This window comes from Sclerotinia sclerotiorum, genomic scaffold (genome assembly GCF_000146945.2).
Source record: "Sclerotinia sclerotiorum 1980 UF-70 scaffold_3 genomic scaffold, whole genome shotgun sequence".
NCBI classification, from domain to species: Eukaryota; Fungi; Ascomycota; class Leotiomycetes; order Helotiales; family Sclerotiniaceae; genus Sclerotinia; species Sclerotinia sclerotiorum.
In genome coordinates, this window is record NW_001820833.1 from 96,868 (window position 1) to 115,052 (window position 18,185).

Here is an 18,185-nt window from a genome sequence, read left to right on the forward strand (position 1 = left end):
GCTGTAGGAATAAATGAGTTTTAGATAATGTGACGGAAAAGTCGTAAACGGAGTCAATTCAATCACTTAGAATCTAAAACTAAAGAACTAAGAAGATTCTAAGTAAGAAGGTCTTTATATACAGGGCTAGTGCACGTGAGCCACTAGTGGGATAACAACCGTCACGTAACAGTACCCCCATTTTGGGCCACTTTTCCCCACCAAAAATAACAAAAATCGACCTTTATAACTTTCTTATTTATAAATATAATTTTTTGAAATTTTAAATTAGATTTGTTATTTATATAATAATAAATTCTGAAATTTTTTAGATTTTTCACAATTTTATTAATCAAGATCTTGAAGATTAAAAATTGTAATTTTCAATTAATATAAGATTTTGTTAAAAGGAATGATGTGACCAAAAGGGTGTTTATAGACCAGCAATTGTATTTAACTTAGAATCTACAGGTGAAGAACACCTGTAGATGGGGATAGCTACTCTATATACACACAAATGAATGGCCTGGCCGCAATGGCTAGGCAAAAAGAAGTCATATTTATCCCTCCAATAATCTCACTTTACCGATAACCATTGATACCTAGTACTTGTCCGGATCTGATCCTCAGGTCACCTAAATCGTATACTAATCCCGAGTAATCGTATCATGTGTGGACATGGTTAATGTACCTGAGGTTTCTTATATAATAAGGGTGGGAGGAAAGCAGGGGTTTCCGTCACAAATAACCTTACACAAGGAATAGTGGGAAGCTGATAAGGCAGAACTGAGGCTATATTGGTCTTGTAAATGAATCACACATTCTCTAAGTTCTACGGAAGTGCGAAGCTCTCCTACAGAGAGCTTCTCAATCTAGTCCTAATAGGACTAGTGCCCTGTGCACGTGCTACGCAGGAACCATTCACTTTAACAATCTTTATAGTTTTATTTTATTCATTAATTTCTTTATATTATCTCAACTCTAACTTTGAAAAACCAGAATCTTCACGGTTTTTTGTTTATACTTTTTTCTATAAAAAATTTAAAAAATTTAAAAATTTATAATAAAAAACATATTTATATTTGTGACCAAAAGGGTGTTTATAGACCAGCAATTGTATTTAACTTAGAATCTACAGGTGAAGAGCACCTGTAGATGGGGATAGCTACTCTATATATACACAAATGAATAGCCTAGCCGTAATGGCTAGGCAAAAAGAAGTCATATTTATTCCTTCAATGATCTTACTTTACCGATAACCATTGATACCTAGTACTTGTCCGGATCTGATCCTCAGACCACCTAAATCGTATACTAATCTCGAGTAATCGTATCATGTGTGGACATGGTTAATGTACCTGAGGTTTCTTATATAATAAGGGTGGGAGGAAAGCAGGGATTTCCGTCACAATATTTAAAAACAGAATTTATAACCAAAAGATAAACCTGAAATCTTAAAAAAAGAATTTCATGAAAAGTAGAATTTACAATAATAATATTATAAAATCAAATTCTAAAATTGAATAAATAGAACTTAGTGTTAAAGTGAATGGTTCCTGCGTAGCACGTGCACAGGGCACTAGTCCTGTTAGGACTAGATTGAGAAGCTCTCTTACAGAGAGCTTCGCACTTCCGTAGAACTTAGAAGAGAGATTAACCTACTAGACCAATATTACCTCAGTTCTGCCCTATCAGCTTCCCACTATTCCCTGTGTGAGGTCATTCCTTTTAACACTTAGATTTCTTTTTAAAATAAAATTTATAATATGAATTGTCATTACTATCACTTTTGGCTCCAGGCTGAGTACTTGCCAATTGTTCTATCATTCCCAAATCCACTTTTTACCAAGAAGCCCTCTACCCCATTGACTTTCTTTAAGTACGAACCTAGTGGAATTTCTGCTTAATCAAAACTTTCTTTTCCACCCAGAAACCGTAGTAAAGAGCGGTTTTCGGCATGCATAACACCAAAATCTTCAGTACCATCACAGAATTGAGCTAGCCTAGTCGAAGTTGTATTGGAACAATCAAAGAGCTAGGCTTTCATTAAAAATAATGACCATCCCTTTCCAATGCTACAACCCCACCATACAATGTATATCTCTGCACCAAATTCACATTAACTCCCGGCGATTCGTAGATCAACCAGTTACTTACCGGTTCTTACTCCTGCTCCTACTCTATGTATCAACATTTTATCAAAAATGTTTTGCACGCACTCCTCCCTTCGTGTCTTCCACTAGTTCACTTTTCATAACATCCACAAACATCATGCTCGTCATGCTGACCGAGGTTCAAGACGCCAACCCAATAAATAAAACCAATATACGTCATTATCCTCTCTCTCAAACCATCATCAACAGTAATACACCATCAAAACAATTCCGTTACAGAATGATCCTAACTAAAAGGGCGACGAAGCGAATGAAAATCAAAAGTACTAGTACACATTGACTATGAATGAATGGTGAGACTTGTGCAACGATCTCAAGCTATTTTGATCGGAATGTTGGCGTAATGGATGACGCACATATGCGAGCGATGAAGGACTAGGAATTTTTTGAGTTTTAGAAGTACCTTCAAGTTTAGCTGAGCGAATACAAAGGTTATGAAGGATTTAAGGAGAAATTCCCACAGTAATGTTGTGTGACGATTAAGCGACACCGCCATATTCCTGTCGTACAATACGGCCCCTTGCAAAATGTTCCAAATCTCCCATCTCAAATCTCAAACTACCGGCATAAGGAAACTTCCACTAACTCAAAAATCCACTAACAAACCACCCGTCTCATCAATACTCTCAGATATATTAGCCAGATAACGAACTACACTGTAGCGCCTCCGGAGAATATTCAGCTTATGTTACATCGGGTGGTGGAACATGGCTTTTAGACAAACGCGCAGCAGCTAATCTCGGATAAGATAGGGAGATATCAGTGCGGGCTACTAGGCCGAGTGATGTGCGAGAAGTTAACGGTCAATAGCTAACGCTTATACTTATACCGAGAATCGTCATTAAAATCAGATAAGCAATTATTCCCTAGTGTATTAATATCCTTGTTTTTATTGTCTTACTAAAAATTTCATAATCATTGATTTGTCTGTTCGTTGCTCTTTTTTCTTTAATCTCATCCACTGGGTCAGCTATTCGACCAAGTTGCCCCTTTCCCCGCTTTGGTCCTCGGATCCACAATCGCACTCGAGCTCGTTCCTCTCTCATCGTCATAATCTTCCCCCGCAAATACCACCGGCCTCCCGTGATCGAATTCCTTGCTAATCGTCGGTGCGGGACTATTGATCGTGTCTTCCAACTCTAATGTTTGTAAATCATCTATATCGTCATGTTTAATCGAAATATCCGTTTGAATACCGATTTTTAATGCGGTGCGTTTTTTGGGCGGTAACCAGTTGGAGGGGAGGGCGGAAACTTTAGCGATCAATTCGGCCATGGACATTTCAATGTTGAGTTTAACGAGATAGGCGAGAGGGTGGAATTGCATATATCTGGTTGTGATGTTAGCTTTGAAGTGGAGAAGGAGGGGCGATAACCCTGAGTGGCATGTGGGACTGGAGGTTTGGGTTCAAAATGGGTGAAATGGGGGGACATACACAAAAGAATTATCCAAGCTCATCATTCCGATGATCAACACATCCATAGCCAAGGAAAAAACCACCAGCACCGCATTGAATTTAATCAATGTTTTATACTTCTTCAAGCCGTTTCCTACGAGCTTGCTGTACACAGTTTTCATGAAGTAGAAGTTCAACAATGCATCTACCACCAGATAAATACTTTTCTCGCAGCGATCCCAGATCTCGTTAAGATGGATGTATGTATTTGATATTTGGAGTCGGGCAGGTATCCAGATGCAATAAACCGAAATATTGATGAGGGTGATGATGACTGCGACGACGATTTTGAGATGAACGGCTCTCTGTTTTGAAGTTAAGAGGATACTGATTCGATTTACTATGATTTGAAGCAAAAATTGAACTTGAAGTGCCCAAAGTGTCAGGATACAGAAGTAGAATGCGAAGCTATGTCATATTAGTAAGAGAAACGGACGCAGGAACCTCGAATTGCGAAACATACCTGGGAGGCACAACATCATCAAACAAATGAAGCCAGCATACGACGGAAAAGGTCAAACACACAACAAGTTCAGACCATATCATTACCACGTATGGGGTGTGAACTCGAGTGATACCATAGCGCTGTCGAACTCGTCTCGTTTGCTTGTATGCCGTCCATGCTGTTAACCATCCAAACCCGAGAGTCCATCCAAATGCAATCGATGCGATAGCTAAGTCCGCGCGAGAGGTAGGTTTCGACACATAGTTTGGTGAGAGTAATGTGAGCATGGTAGTATTGAGTGTTGGGAGTGCCGTCACCGAAGTTGGTTCATCGCTAGAGGGGGCTTATTACAATAATAAAATTGAATAAACACCTGAACAAATGAGCAAAATAGGAAACAAAACGGGAGAAAGATGGTCATATAACAAAAACCCGAGGATACGGATACCGCTTGTAACATAACGCTCCAGACTATGTCGTTCCGAATTAAAGGCAAAACTTTCGTTAGATCCATTCCAATGCCAGGAAAAGGCTCGGCCAAAACTTCATTACAGTCAGTAATTACATAGTACGGTGGTAGTGTGTTTTGTTTCAGGGTGTACCATGCTATGGTGTGATGATCTCTTGAAACAGGGGTCACGATACAGCGACGCTCTGAGCCCCGATTAAAGTTCATCCTGAAGTATACAGATCCTGGGGGGGAGTAAAAAGTCGTGATAGCTCCATATATTACAGATTTTTGGGTGATCAGGCATCCGTTGATTGCCAAGTTTCTCATCGGCTACTTCGACAAGAATTTTTGAAATGGATAGGCGAGATCTCTTTTTATGCATATGGGCTTGTAACTTTGCTTCAAACGTCTAACGTTCTATATGGTTAGGAGGTCAGGATGGTAAGAATTTATCTTCCGAAGCTGCCCTGCCTTTTAGACGGACGAATGTTTGGAAGGCATAAGACAATGAATTGCTAGGATATAGATTGGCATGTTCGTAAAAACCCCCGTAAAAATCCCCCGGGGATCTACGATCGCTGAAATGCTCACTAAGGAAAGGGCCCGGCACTGCCCAATGCCATGGAATTGGATATATATGTATGACAAGGAATGCTAGAAATCCAGTAACGAAAAGAATGGTATCGGACGGTCGGCTGGTGCCAAAGAAGGCTGAAAGACCTTTCGAGTGGCTCTATAGCAATATATTGCGATTCGCATGTTTCAATTCCATGTTCGTGCTAATGCAAATTGTAAAATAGATGTTTGTCTCTCCTAAAATTTAAGGATAACTTGCCTGTTTGCATAAACAAGAAAACTATGGCCGCATGCTAGTCTATGGTTTTGGAATAGATTTCATAACCTGCCAAGAGACGGGACTTAGACAGAATAGAATTGATCGTAATACAAGAGCTTTCGCTCAAAACCGCACTAACGCTTAGGCCTCTCCAATCAAACATTAGATCTCAATACGTCGTTTGGGGGCCCAGAAAATTTCAAGTTCGTTGGGATGCGGGTTGAAAAATTATGATGAGATTTAGAATTCGGTTTCTCGTGATACCCAAATTTTGATGGGATATTCCTCAGCTCTAATTTACTCGGCATCCTCGCAAAATCAATGTAGTAATGATGTGACATTGGTTCAGGAGAAGCCCTGAAGGTTCTGTAAAGATCCAAGAAAGCAGGTCAATCTATTTATAAGCTCTGTAGAATAGAGGCATAATGCTACTCGTAGAATCATGCGAACATCGATTCACATTACGCGGCATGAAACCACATCCTGAAGCAGTACTTCATGTACTTGGGGAAGCGACAACCAGTATGCTCTTACCTAATCATTTAAGTCCTTGCTTGGATACAGATTTCCAGTCCATTGGCTGGTAGAGGAGAGTAAATAGACGCAGGAGGGAAAGTATATGTATTGATTGAGACAATAAGCAGGGTAAATAAGCTACCTTCCGAGCTAATTAACTAAACTGAAGCTAGGGGCCATGTGACTTAATAAACGAGCCCCTCAACAATAGAATGAAATCATGAAATCATTAAATAAAAATAACATCCTCGAAGAATATGGTAACCTTAATCTCTATTCTTCGGCCGCCACGGCAATCGTGAAATTTGGTTGTAAATATATGGGTATGGGTCGGCCAATCGAAATGAGTATTCTGTATTTTCGTTATTCATTGCTCTAACTTCTTACTTGGGGCCCCTTACTTAGCTTTAATTGAACCAGTGAGCACTAGAATTTGAACTAGCCAGGAGAAGTCAAGGCAGCCGAAGCTGTCTAGCTGCTAAAGTAACGCTACAGGACGGCTCGCAAAGTGGGCTCCATACATGCTACCCACATGCCTAACTTTTCAAGGCGCATCAAACTTTAATGTCCTCTTAATAAGTGGACATCACGTGGAGTACGGAGTAAATTGTCAATATTTGACACAGTTCATTAAGTGGTTGTTGCAACATTTGAATACCTTTCATTCAGACCCAAATTCCCAAGTACTCGTTCTCTTTTTCTATTTATTTTCCTCTCAGATCGGTACCAACAAGTAAGATACCGGACCTCAAACATAGCTTAATTCAATCCAACCAAAGAAGTTTGCAAACTCGATGATTTCCAGGCATGATACCGGTATATGAAGAGAAGTCGAAAATCGTGGCCAGAACCCATTCAAATCGCTGCACCCTAGGGAAAATCGTTGACCTGCAACATGGGTTTTGCCAACCATGATGGTAACCTTATATGTGCGAGTCTTCCGGAGGTTTACCAAGGTACCCCAGTTGAGGCAATTACTCCGTAGAGCTGAGGTCTCTCAGAACTTAAAAGACAATGGTTCATTTGAGACCTCTCTCGTTATGGAACACACAGTCGAAATTTGAAAATTGATTTCTTGGGATTTTGGAAAGCACAAAAATAGCTTTCAATTAGAGTCTCTAGTCGGGATTTTGGCATCTAAATATTTTCATTGTACTTACACTTTACACTCTGTAAGCTACTAAGCAAGCGATAGATGTATGATGTAATATGGACCTCGTATAAGTGTAGTGGTCAATAAAAGTTGAAGGATATTTAGAGTAGAAGAATGCCATCTTACAGTCAAAAATATATTGTTCCACTATGCAAAGGCGATGGACGGGGTTCAGAACATGGCAAAATGTGGGGTGTATAAATTCGTTTCACAATAATTTGATCCATTATTGGTTCATAGCTTCTAGGCATTCTAGGATGCTAGGGCCAGGATGCTAAAGTCAAATATAGATAGAAATATACTCTTCGAATCGTTTTTAGTACATTCTTTTCTATTTTTGGGTATAAAAGTTGTAATTGAACTTTATGTCAGTATTGTCTTTCATCCAAAGATATATCTCAAGGGTATCAAAATCAAAATCAGCAGATTAGAGATAAATAACTATTTATCCATTTAATAAGATTTTTATAAACTGTATAATCATCTACACGTTCTGTGCTGCGTTCTTCTTACCAAAACTTCCATCTATCCTTCCAAAGTGGGTATCTGCATCTCCACTGTACGTGCTAATGACGGACATGAAAATTCGATCTGAAGAATTTGTACCTGAAACTAAATTTTCCAGCCTAATTCGACACCATTGACATTGCTTTATCCATGGCTGGACAACTTGATCAAAGGCTTGGTCCTTTAACTTGTTTCCCTCTTTCCATCGGATAAAGTAAACATCTCAAAACATTGCCACCCATCAACTCCATCTAGTACAATTAATAGCATGAAATATAGCCATGGATGAAATATATGAGTATGACCGAAAAGCTTCTGTCTTTTGTGATGGCTAGAAATTTGCCCTGAGATGATATTATAATTCACCATACAAGTCTATTTTGACCAAATCTAGTCATTAACGGGAAGTACAAAACAGGAGAAAAGGCATCTACATTCAACACTCCGACTTTCTTCTCTACAAGAATCCCCCAAACATAATCTCAACAGTTGCAGGCCAGGATGGACTATCTAAATATCTAGCTTTCAAGCCTTTACTATTTGCCACGCTAATCGGTTCGGCGATCCTATTAAGCTATGCCGAGCTAAGTTTCCATAACCACAGTTCGCGAATGGATGTGGACATCGAAACACTAGCAAAGTATAAATTAGTGTTATCGTAAAGAGGATTTGCGATTTCATCCAAAGTGAGCATCGTAAAATATGTCGCGATAGGTGGTATTTAAAACCAGGAGGTTGAAAGGGGCCTTCCCAGAAGCGACAACTATAATTGGGGCCCAGGTGAGTACTTTCGAACTGCTCAGCGAGTAAGCTAGTTTTTGAGTCAAAAGATCTCTAAATATCGATTTAAATATAGCCATGTTTGCTGCCTTCAGATTTAAAATCCAGGAATAGTGTAAACATAGTGCTTTGACTCGATTGGAAAATACCACTGCAGCCAGCACTATCCGAATTATCGGAGCTGTTATTTAAATTCCCGAGGACGGTAACCAAAGGTCGAATGTATAAGCTGTCAAGTTTACGGTCTTGCACCAACGACCTTGAAGAATGACCAACTAGTAGGACGTTATTTGCGGGTTTTGCCGGGAGATATTTCTGCTTCTACGCTTATGCATCTGGCTACTAAAGGTTGAATAAGCGCGATAGTACGCCAATAATTATTGTGTGGAAGGCATCATTGGAGGTATTCTTTGGTTAAAGTCCGATTCCCAAGAAGAAAGCAAGCCGGTGGAGCTTTCGGGCTCCCGCCAACCGTCTACTATAGAACTGAGTTTGTTGGAGGAGACTTGAGGCCGATTATGGCGAGGCAGGGCCAAAAGTAGAGATAACCAAATCCTATCAGAACAGAAGTTAAAATATCTGAGTTTTAATCACAGGAAACATGAAGCGGAAGTACTGAAAAAGTAGCAATGACTTCAAGAACAATCATAGAAGCAATAACACGAGGCAAGGAAATCTTACATCAGGTTAGGACTAGGAATAAGGAGTAAAATTAGAAGTCTAATGTATATACGTATGGCATTGATATTGAATGTCAAATACGGATGATATCAAACCATTTCTATAAATTCCTAATTTACTAACACACCGAAGAGAACAAGCCCATGAAAAATCAAGGTTCTGTCCCCTTACTCTTTCCTCCTTTTTGTTCCTTTCGCATGCTCTCTTTGACACAAGCATACTCTTGCAATTTCATGTAGCGATTCGGTGACTCTACTAGACTTAAGTATGAGTCTATAATAATTATAAAAGGAAAAAAATATCTCTTGAGCCAAGTGTCGCCCTTCCAATTTTATGGTACAACATTTTCTTGCAGTTGTTTATTTCATGCTGAAAAAGTCGGATTACTTTGTGACTTGAGCTTTTAGGTGAAATAGCACACATGCTTTGCCCATATAATTCCTTAGCACGCTGCCATGATTGAAAGAATTATATGTGAAAGATTTCTAAAACTACAATACCGTACAATTCGAAAGACAGATGTCAGACATACCCAAGTCATTTTTTTTTCCCGAAGCAAAACTTGATGTCGTCTAACCATGCATATCATGCTCTGGTGTCATTGACAGCATGATCATCTATCGTATTGCATCTACTATACTCTACTCTAGTGACACCAGGTGATTTCACTAAAACCAAGACTCCTCGTATATTCTTCAGAATAAGAAACATCTTCCATCAGATCTTGGCGTAAGGTACGTACACATCTTCGTAGGACAAAAAAACGTGTAAGTCTTTATGTTTACTATGCAGCGATGCTACTGTTTATTTCTATTCGTCGGTAAGCATTGTATGGTATGGCGTCATGATCTACAGCCTCACAAGTTATCGGATAGTTCGGGCAACAATTCTAATTATTTGCAATTTGTAGAATACTAGATACTAAAGTTTGACTGAAATTTATGAACGATGAATTTTAGTAACAAAATCGTTATGACTTGACGTGGCTGCATATCCTACTAAATCTATATTAATACAAATAATGACATCAATACAAAATACAAAGAACGGAAAATCAAATCCAGTTTCACGCGTATAAAAATCCATCAAGGTTGAAACTTAGAGGATATCCTAAGCAGCCGTCCCATTGTTTCTCAGGTCATGCTTTCAGTGACTGTAAGGAGTCCAATTCGCCAATGTCTCGCCAACTTTCAATGGATTAACTGCGGTCATCGGGACTCTGCTCGAGGTGCAGACCACTCATTTTGTGCTGTTTAGGAAGTTAGTATTGATTGTAGTGGAACTTTGTGTACGAGTTAAACAGCTTTGCGAAACTCATCTCTCTAGAACAACTAAGTAAAAAAAAGCTTTATCTGAGTTGTAATACCTTCATATGGAAACATCAGGAGAGAATAACACACTCCAAACGCTATCAGGTGCAAGAGCTTGGCCATTTGGAAGCATAAGATAGGCCTGGCCTACAGCTGCTTGAGTCTTACGAGGAACAAGTTTGTCCTGCTCATGGCCTTCACCACATTCAGGGATCCAATCAAGGAGCTGATTGGCGGGATATACGGAGCCACAGAATTCTCTACCGATCTTAGCAGCGTAGCCTTTTGTGTTTTGGTTAGTGGCTGTTCCGCGAGAAGACGATTTTAGCACCGACTATATTGTTTTCCTTGACCCATTTCTCGATAGTGTCTAGTCCACAGATGGAAATTGTTTAGTACGAGCTTCGAGACTGAATGATGTTGCTGGAGCTGCTGTAATAGAAGAGATGAGGTTGATTTAAGCGATGAATGTAGCGAAGAACTTCATGATTGATACTTGTCTAATTGTGATTTATGCGGATAGTATGAAACTGCTAATGTGATAATTGAATGATTTTGTCCTGTTAATCTCGATTTCCACGGGGCTTCTCATGAGTTATATTCACTTTGAAATGTTTCGATCTCATTTTGATGTCCCCTCTATGGCCTTGATTCTAGGGAATTTTCAAGCTGAGCTTACTTCAAATATCGTAGGAATGCGGTCGCTTTGCTTCCAAAACCGACAGGAGAACAAAATTTTATGAAGCTTACGAGTAGAGTAGACTTTAGTGGCTTTCCAAAGTGAAATAACAGGAAGTAACATCGGCATGCAGCCGTTGAAACACTGCCGGCAAAAGAAATTCATGAAAACGATGTCAACTCAGTTCGGCACTCCTTCAGTGAATGTTTACTTGGCCAAAGGATTCATGGGACTTATAATTTAGCTTCTCCCTGTAATTAAGTTTAAATCATTCATAGCTAAAGAAAATACCGCATACAACATTGTGGTGCTTCCTTCTCGACTCTGCCACAAATAACTTGAAGCAAGAATCTGTAAATCACATAAGCCACGAGGTGATAGGAAATATGACCTTGAAATCAGACTCCGTGTGTGCCCTTAGAATGGCTATTTCAAATTAATGTAGTTTTGACGTGGTAGGATTGCATGTGTTTATGCAGTAGAATGCTAAAAGTGAAGACGTGTATAACATACTACAGTACAAGGCTGACTAATAAGCATGATGTTAAACCCTAAAACTTGTATTTTGTGATAAATCCGAGACCTTTTGGCTAAGGTTACGCAGTTATTTTAACCCTCATGAAAGTCTGACTACTTACTTCAACGACATTCAAACACATTATAGCACCAACAAGAAGAAACCATAATATCCATACCTGCATCCTTTCTTAAGTTTGACCATCGTTTTCTGAAAATTAGTTTCTTCTCATACCAGGCTTAAAAGTATGAACACAAATCATTCCTACGGCATGGTTGAAGCCGCATCTGCGGGCAACCTCGATATGCTAGAACAACTACTTGCCGACGAGGAGAATCCTGCCGAAGAAACTATCCAGACACTTCTGAATGCAGCAGCATGGAAGTCACAAACATCAATTGTCAGTTTCCTTCTGTCGAACTACCCATCTGTTCCACTTCCGGAAGAAACTATCCGTGCAGCTGTCTACTCACCATCCATAGAACTAATCTCAGCACTTTTGTCCAAAGCTGCAGCAATTATCAATCACCAGTTCGACAGACGTGGTACGCCCATCGCCTTAGCATGTATGAACAAGCAGCCGGTCGAGTTTTTGGAATTCTTGTTATAGGCAGGCGCGAATCCAAACCAGGATCCGGATACCGCTCCTCCTCCATTGGTCTCTGTGGCGGCTTTTTATAACGACATCAGAGCGGCGGACGTGTTGTTGAAGCATGGTGCGAAGTTGGAGGACTCTGGGGCAATTGAGATGGCGGTAGATAGAAGAAATGAGATTATGGTGCGTTATTTCAAAGAACGAGGGATGAAGAGTGAGAAAGTGGAAGGTTGAGTAATTAGTCGTGATTATGCTAGCTATAGTAGGATACGATGCACGTTGTATCTATCTTTCTCCCGGAGAGTAACCTACTCAAGCGATATTGTTTTGCAATTGGTAACCTATGCATATACCGTGTGTAAAGCGCTTGATACAAATGACGGGCGCCATAAAGTACTTATTAGTCTAGCGTCTAGTTCTCATTGTTGAAGGTTCACCGCAGCTGACAGAGCCATTTGATTGTCAAATCTGAGCTCGAACACTGAAAAGTTGCTCTTAGGTAGTGTATATACGCACTGGTATAGGTACCTAAAGTAGTTGATATAGAGCTAGCTTCATTTTGTTCTTCGCGTAAGGGTTATAATTTGGCTAGTGCCGCCCTATTTAGGAATTGATGCCGCTATAACTTCCAGTCAGTGCACAATGTGAAAGTGACTCAACTTCCCCGCCAAATTTTATCCCACCATAATTTTGAAAATAAAACCACAACACCCCCCACCTTTCTTTTCCATTGTTCGTCAACAATTGGAGAAATCGAAATCGTAATCATGTCGGCGCCAACAGAATCAGCTGCCAAACTTCTCGATGAGGTCACTGGGGAGATGGTCTCCAAGACCGAATTGAAGAAGAGACAGAAGCAGAGACAGAAGGAAGAAGAGAAGGCAAAGAAAGCTGCTGCTCTTCCTGCAAGACCCGCCGCGGTCAAGAAGACTAATGCTGAGGTTGAGGAGAAGGATTTGGATCCAAGGGTATTTATCCCATTCTTCGATTTCCAATCTCGGTCGCTGACAACCATACGCAGCAATATTTCGAAATTCGTTCGCGCGCAGTCAAGAAGATGCAAGAATCATACTACAAGCAAGAAGCCAACTCCCCCGACCCTTATCTACACAAATTCAATGTGAATTACAATTTGCAGGATTTCGTCAAGGACTACGGTCATTTGAAGTCAGGAGAACACGACAAGAATGTAGAAATACGCGTCGGGGCTAGAATCTACAACAAGCGTGCCTCGGGCAACAAGTTGGTCTTCTACGATGTCAAGACTAGGGATACCAAAATCCAGGTTATGTGCCAACTCCAAGAGTCTAGAGAAGGAGCGCTAGCATTTGAAAAGCAACATGAACCTTTACGTCGTGGTGATGTCATTGGTATTGTTGGATACCCTGGACGAACTGCACCAAAGAGCAAGATTGAGAAGGGAGAGGAGGGAGAGCTTTCGATCTTTGCGACAGAGATAATTCTACTTACACCCTGTGTGCAACAGCTTCCAGATGAGTACTATGGATTCAAGGATCACGAGAAGAGACATCGTCAGAGATATCTTGATTTGATCATGAACGACTCTAGTCGAAAGGTTCTCAAGACTCGTTCCAAGATGGTCCGATATATTCGCAATTACTTTGACGATAGGGACTTTGATGAAGTGGAGACTCCAATGATGAACTCAATTGCTGGAGGTGCTACAGCCAAGCCATTTAAAACTCATCACAATGACCTTAACATGGACATGTTCATGCGTATAGCTCCAGAACTTTACCTCAAGATGCTTGTCGTTGGTGGCATGGATCGTGTTTACGAAATGGGCCGTCAATTCCGTAATGAGGGTATCGATCTTACACACAACCCAGAATTTACAACCTGCGAGTTCTATATGGCATATGCTGATGTCTATGATACCATGGATATGACCGAAGAGCTGGTTTCTGGTCTTGTCAAGCACATCACTGGAGGCACAACAACCAAGTTCCATACCCAACATGGAGAAGAATATGAAGTTAACTGGGCTGCACCATGGAAACGTATTGAGATGATTCCAGCTCTTGAAGAAGCAACCGGAGAGAAATTCCCACCTGCGGATGAATTGCATAATGACGAATCCAATGAATTCTTCAAGAGAGTCCTCAAGAAGATGAATGTCGAGTGCTCACCTCCTCTTACTAATGCCCGCATGCTCGATAAGCTCGTAGGGGAGTTCATCGAAGAGACATGCATCAACCCAACTTTCATCACTGAGCACCCAAAGATGATGTCACCACTCGCTAAGCACCATCGTAGCAAGCCTGGTTTGTGCGAACGTTATGAAGCATTCGTTTGCAAGAAGGAGATTGTCAATGCATACACAGAATTGAATGATCCATTTGAGCAACGTCTCAGATTTGAAGAGCAAGCTAGACAAAAGGATCAAGGTGATGATGAAGCTCAAATGATCGATGAGAACTTTTGTAGAGCTTTGGAATTCGGTTTACCACCAACTGCTGGTTGGGGTATGGGTATTGATCGTTTGGTCATGTTCTTGACCGACAACTATAGCATTAAGGAGGTTCTTACTTTCCCATTCATGAAGGATGATTCGCAGAATCCAAAAGAGAACTTGGCTGTGGAGGAATCCGGGGTTGATAGGATACCAGTTGAGGGAATAGCACACAAATAGATGGAATATCCTATTCGTTTAGTGATGTTCTTGGTTCAAGGCTATATGCTCTGCTTGAACGTCCAACTTGGTCTGAAAAATCAATAGATGGTTACTCAGTTGAGTTTTTCCGCTCTGGAATCAAGGAGGTTCTTACTTTCATTCGCATGACAGACAATATTCAAAAAGGAAGAGAAGTTCGCGTCGAGCAATTTACCGTGGAGGAAAGAGCTATAAGATAGTTTTCGGTGTGACGAATTAGATGAGAAATGATAGCATTATACTCGATTCATATACCATGCATGTTCTTAAAGATTTGATATAAGTGAAATGGAAGAAAATGGGAGCACATACCGACAGAGAGGCTTCTCTTTTTCCTTAGTGGGGATATCATTTAAATTTTCAAGAATTCTGACATGATACGAATGTGATTTTATAATCTTACTATGTATTCTGTTCATTATAAACATTGATCACTTCATTCATTCATCATTGCTAGCTACCTAGCTATTCTGAAAATCTAAAAAGCGATCTCAAATAAGTCTTACCTTGTTCTTGTTCTTGTTATCTACCTAGGTATTGTATTTATGGCGAAATTTATCACCCGCTCATCTACCGTTCGACATGCAAATGTCGAACAACCTGAACCTTAGACTCTGCACACCACTCTACATTTTGCCTAGCTATTTTTTGTTTTTTTTGGGGGGGAAAAAAAGAAAAAAGGATCCTTAAAAGTCCCATAGATATCCACAGCCGCTCGTACTAGCATATCCTTTATATTTCTCCTCTGTGTCGTTAGTTTTGTCCACGAGATCCTTAACTTTTCCTTTCGGTGCATGATGACCGGTAAGGGATTCCAAGTTGTAGTTGATTCCATATTGTTCACCGGTTTATCCATCACCGCAGCTGAATTTCTCATTCCACCCATTCCATGAACCTACTTCAGCCTCTCCTTCCACTCGCTAACCCCTTTTCCCTCCCTTACACCACTATACATCGCCACCCCCTCCAACCCCTCCCACCCCCTCCCAAAACTCAAAATCCCCTTCCCCATAAAAACCCTCAAATAACTTCCCCCCAACATCCTGACATCCTCCCTTCTTTCCCCCTTTTCCCTTTCATCAACTCCCTCCCCAAATACCTCCACCACCTCATCTCTCTCTCATATCTCTCCCTCCCGACCTCCTCTCTACTCTTTTCCACTAACGGTAACACCGGAGCTCTAAACACCTTCATCTCATAATCCCTTATTATCGAATTTTTAATTTGCATTTCGTATTCTTCGGTTTTGAAAGCGTCAATGCCATAGCCGATGGTGGAATATGTTTTGTCGTGGGGTTTTCAGGGGGTGGAGGTGCTGAAGGTTTGTGTTATTTTTGGAGGGTGTGGATGGAGGTTTGGTATTGGTGGGTTAGGAGTGTGAAAGGGGGGATCGGGGTGGGATTTTTGGGGTTATGGGAGGGTTGATGTATATGGATGTGTGGGAGGAGAGTGGTTATTTGGAGGGAGGCATAATGTAGATGTTGAGGGGTGGACAGGGGGTTTTTGGGGAAGCGAGAAGAGCGAGGATAATGTGGGTGTGTGCTCTTACTAAGGGTATCAAGGATTGGTAAGTTTGAGAGGAGATGGAAAGCTAAAGATCGAATTGAAGAGGGAGAAAAGTAGAGTATGAAAAGGATCCAAAGAAACAGCACGTAAACCTCAAGTAAAAAATAATAACAATCCAACACCTCCATATATATACAAAAAGAATCATAAGATCTTACAAAACAAACAAACAAACAAACTCCAAACTCACAAAAATAAAAATAAACCCCCACCCCAATCTGCGCAAGTAAATCATTACATTTCTCATAGCAAACCGCCGCGTGGAACGTTCCATGCGAAAGTTTATATGCGTCATTCATCTATATAGGAAGCAGAGTAGGTGGTTAGTATTGTGTTCTATTTGTTTGTTGCTTATTTCTGGGTTTGGGAGGTGAGATGAGAGGTGAAGATTGGGATGAAGGAACGGCGAGGAAGGGGAAATATTCATGGACACGCACTTCATGGATCATACCGATGTAATCGATTACAGGCCATAGTGTATGCATTATGAGTATTGCGAATTAGCAAGGAAGCAAGCAAGCAAGCAAGTAGTTAGGCGCGTTTTGAAATTTGGATAGCTAGCGGGTGGTTGTGTGGTTTTTCTTTTTGTATTCTCGTTGCTATGTTTTGTGTTTTATGTTGCGCTGTGGAGTGTATTTTCAAGGAAGCAAAACGGAGAATTTGGAAATTTGGAGGTGAACAAGCAAGCAAGCAAGAAGTTAACTACTGTGTAGTTGTAAATGAATCAGGAGTTGTATGTAGAATGTAAAATATGAGGTTGATTTACCTAGCTACAGACCGTGGTTATGTGTTTGTGAAGTAGGGATATCGGATGCTGAGAGATGGATTTACAGTGAATATTTTGTAGATAGGAGGAAGTGAGTAAACAAAGCGTGAACCATTTCACCCGAGAGAAGAAAATGTTAGATGAGAATGCTCTTCTGACTTCATCATTCGTTTGAACGAGACTGCGTTAGTATGGTATGTAGATCAATTAAAAAATGAATGAGGACACAGAATAGCATTGCAAAATAACATTCATTCTAACGAGGATTCTCACCGACAACAAGAAAAGTAGAGCTCTCAAGAGTAATCCCAAAAGGCCCAACTTGTACAATACATCCTGCATCATTACAGAAAGCTTGTGAGTCTGAAGAAATTGATATATCTTTCCACTCGAGCAGTAATGGTTTGCCGCTATCAAAGGGTATTGCACAAACCTAATCAGCTAGATGAACCTGCAGAAGAGGTGGGAGTACCTACATCTATTGCTTCCCTACTGAGAATTTGTGCATTTTTGAATAATGGCGCCATATTTTGACTGCTGTAAAACGGCGTGAGTTAGTATTGTACAGGAGGGAGAGCACAAAAGTCAACTAACTCTTGATAATTGCTAAAGAACAATATAATATTCCTTGTGTCACCCCCGAAAACACCTATAATACCTGATTAGTCAAACCAAGTAATGTATGGTGTTTCTACTTACAAGCGAATCTTCAAGTTGCAGTAGTGGATCATCCAGCACAAAATACTTGTGTCGTAGGTTATACTTCTCCATCCAAGAAACTTTCATCTTCAATCGTGTTGATATGTGATTTAAGTTCTCCATGAATCTCTCTACAAACCGGGATATTTTCTCGCAAAAAACACCGAAGAACCATTCAGTTAGTTTGAGAATAGTACCTGTAATATTTATAATCTTGGAGCAAATACTTTCATATCTCAATTGCAGCGATGCTTGAGAAAAAGAATCAATGAGTTTATAATTTGTAATTTTGATTGTAAATTTGATGCATTCAAGAAATTCCGGAACCGTGGTAGCATTCTTCCAGTTTTGAGCGAAGGCGTATGATACATTGAGTGAAAACAAGAAAATGCTTTAGATATG

The 18,185-nt window shown here is 40.3% G+C and overlaps 7 protein-coding genes across 7 annotated transcripts; 2 read left to right on the forward strand and 5 right to left on the reverse strand.

Annotated features, from left to right (window-relative positions):
- Window positions 1-1,882: 1,882 nt before the first annotated feature.
- On the reverse strand, window positions 1,883-2,261 carry SS1G_02148 (predicted protein; the record flags this gene model as incomplete). The annotated part of the gene is made up of 3 exons (XM_001595884.1): window positions 1,883-1,982; window positions 2,137-2,159; window positions 2,199-2,261. 3 exons carry the CDS (start codon window positions 2,259-2,261, stop codon window positions 1,883-1,885), a joined length of 186 nt encoding a protein of 61 aa, XP_001595934.1.
- An 858-nt stretch (window positions 2,262-3,119) lies between these two features.
- On the reverse strand, window positions 3,120-4,341 carry SS1G_02149 (hypothetical protein; the record flags this gene model as incomplete). The annotated part of the gene is made up of 3 exons (XM_001595885.1): window positions 3,120-3,483; window positions 3,589-4,017; window positions 4,073-4,341. 3 exons carry the CDS (start codon window positions 4,339-4,341, stop codon window positions 3,120-3,122), a joined length of 1,062 nt encoding a protein of 353 aa, XP_001595935.1.
- Window positions 4,342-10,185: 5,844 nt separating this feature from the next.
- Window positions 10,186-11,095, reverse strand: SS1G_02150 (predicted protein; the record flags this gene model as incomplete). The annotated part of the gene is made up of 3 exons (XM_001595886.1): window positions 10,186-10,226; window positions 10,378-10,569; window positions 11,038-11,095. The coding sequence occupies 3 exons, from the start codon at window positions 11,093-11,095 to the stop codon at window positions 10,186-10,188; spliced, it is 291 nt and encodes a 96-aa protein (XP_001595936.1).
- Window positions 11,096-11,754: 659 nt separating this feature from the next.
- On the forward strand, window positions 11,755-12,093 carry SS1G_02151 (predicted protein; the record flags this gene model as incomplete). The annotated part of the gene is made up of 1 exon (XM_001595887.1): window positions 11,755-12,093. The coding sequence occupies one exon, from the start codon at window positions 11,755-11,757 to the stop codon at window positions 12,091-12,093; it is 339 nt and encodes a 112-aa protein (XP_001595937.1).
- A 752-nt stretch (window positions 12,094-12,845) lies between these two features.
- Window positions 12,846-14,731, forward strand: SS1G_02152 (hypothetical protein; the record flags this gene model as incomplete). Its single annotated transcript, XM_001595888.1, has 2 exons — window positions 12,846-13,046; window positions 13,100-14,731. 2 exons carry the CDS (start codon window positions 12,846-12,848, stop codon window positions 14,729-14,731), a joined length of 1,833 nt encoding a protein of 610 aa, XP_001595938.1.
- A 753-nt stretch (window positions 14,732-15,484) lies between these two features.
- Window positions 15,485-15,794, reverse strand: SS1G_02153 (predicted protein; the record flags this gene model as incomplete). The annotated part of the gene is made up of 2 exons (XM_001595889.1): window positions 15,485-15,497; window positions 15,652-15,794. The coding sequence occupies 2 exons, from the start codon at window positions 15,792-15,794 to the stop codon at window positions 15,485-15,487; spliced, it is 156 nt and encodes a 51-aa protein (XP_001595939.1).
- Window positions 15,795-16,205: 411 nt separating this feature from the next.
- On the reverse strand, window positions 16,206-16,803 carry SS1G_02154 (predicted protein; the record flags this gene model as incomplete). The annotated part of the gene is made up of 3 exons (XM_001595890.1): window positions 16,206-16,300; window positions 16,509-16,617; window positions 16,756-16,803. The coding sequence occupies 3 exons, from the start codon at window positions 16,801-16,803 to the stop codon at window positions 16,206-16,208; spliced, it is 252 nt and encodes an 83-aa protein (XP_001595940.1).
- Window positions 16,804-18,185: the final 1,382 nt, after the last annotated feature.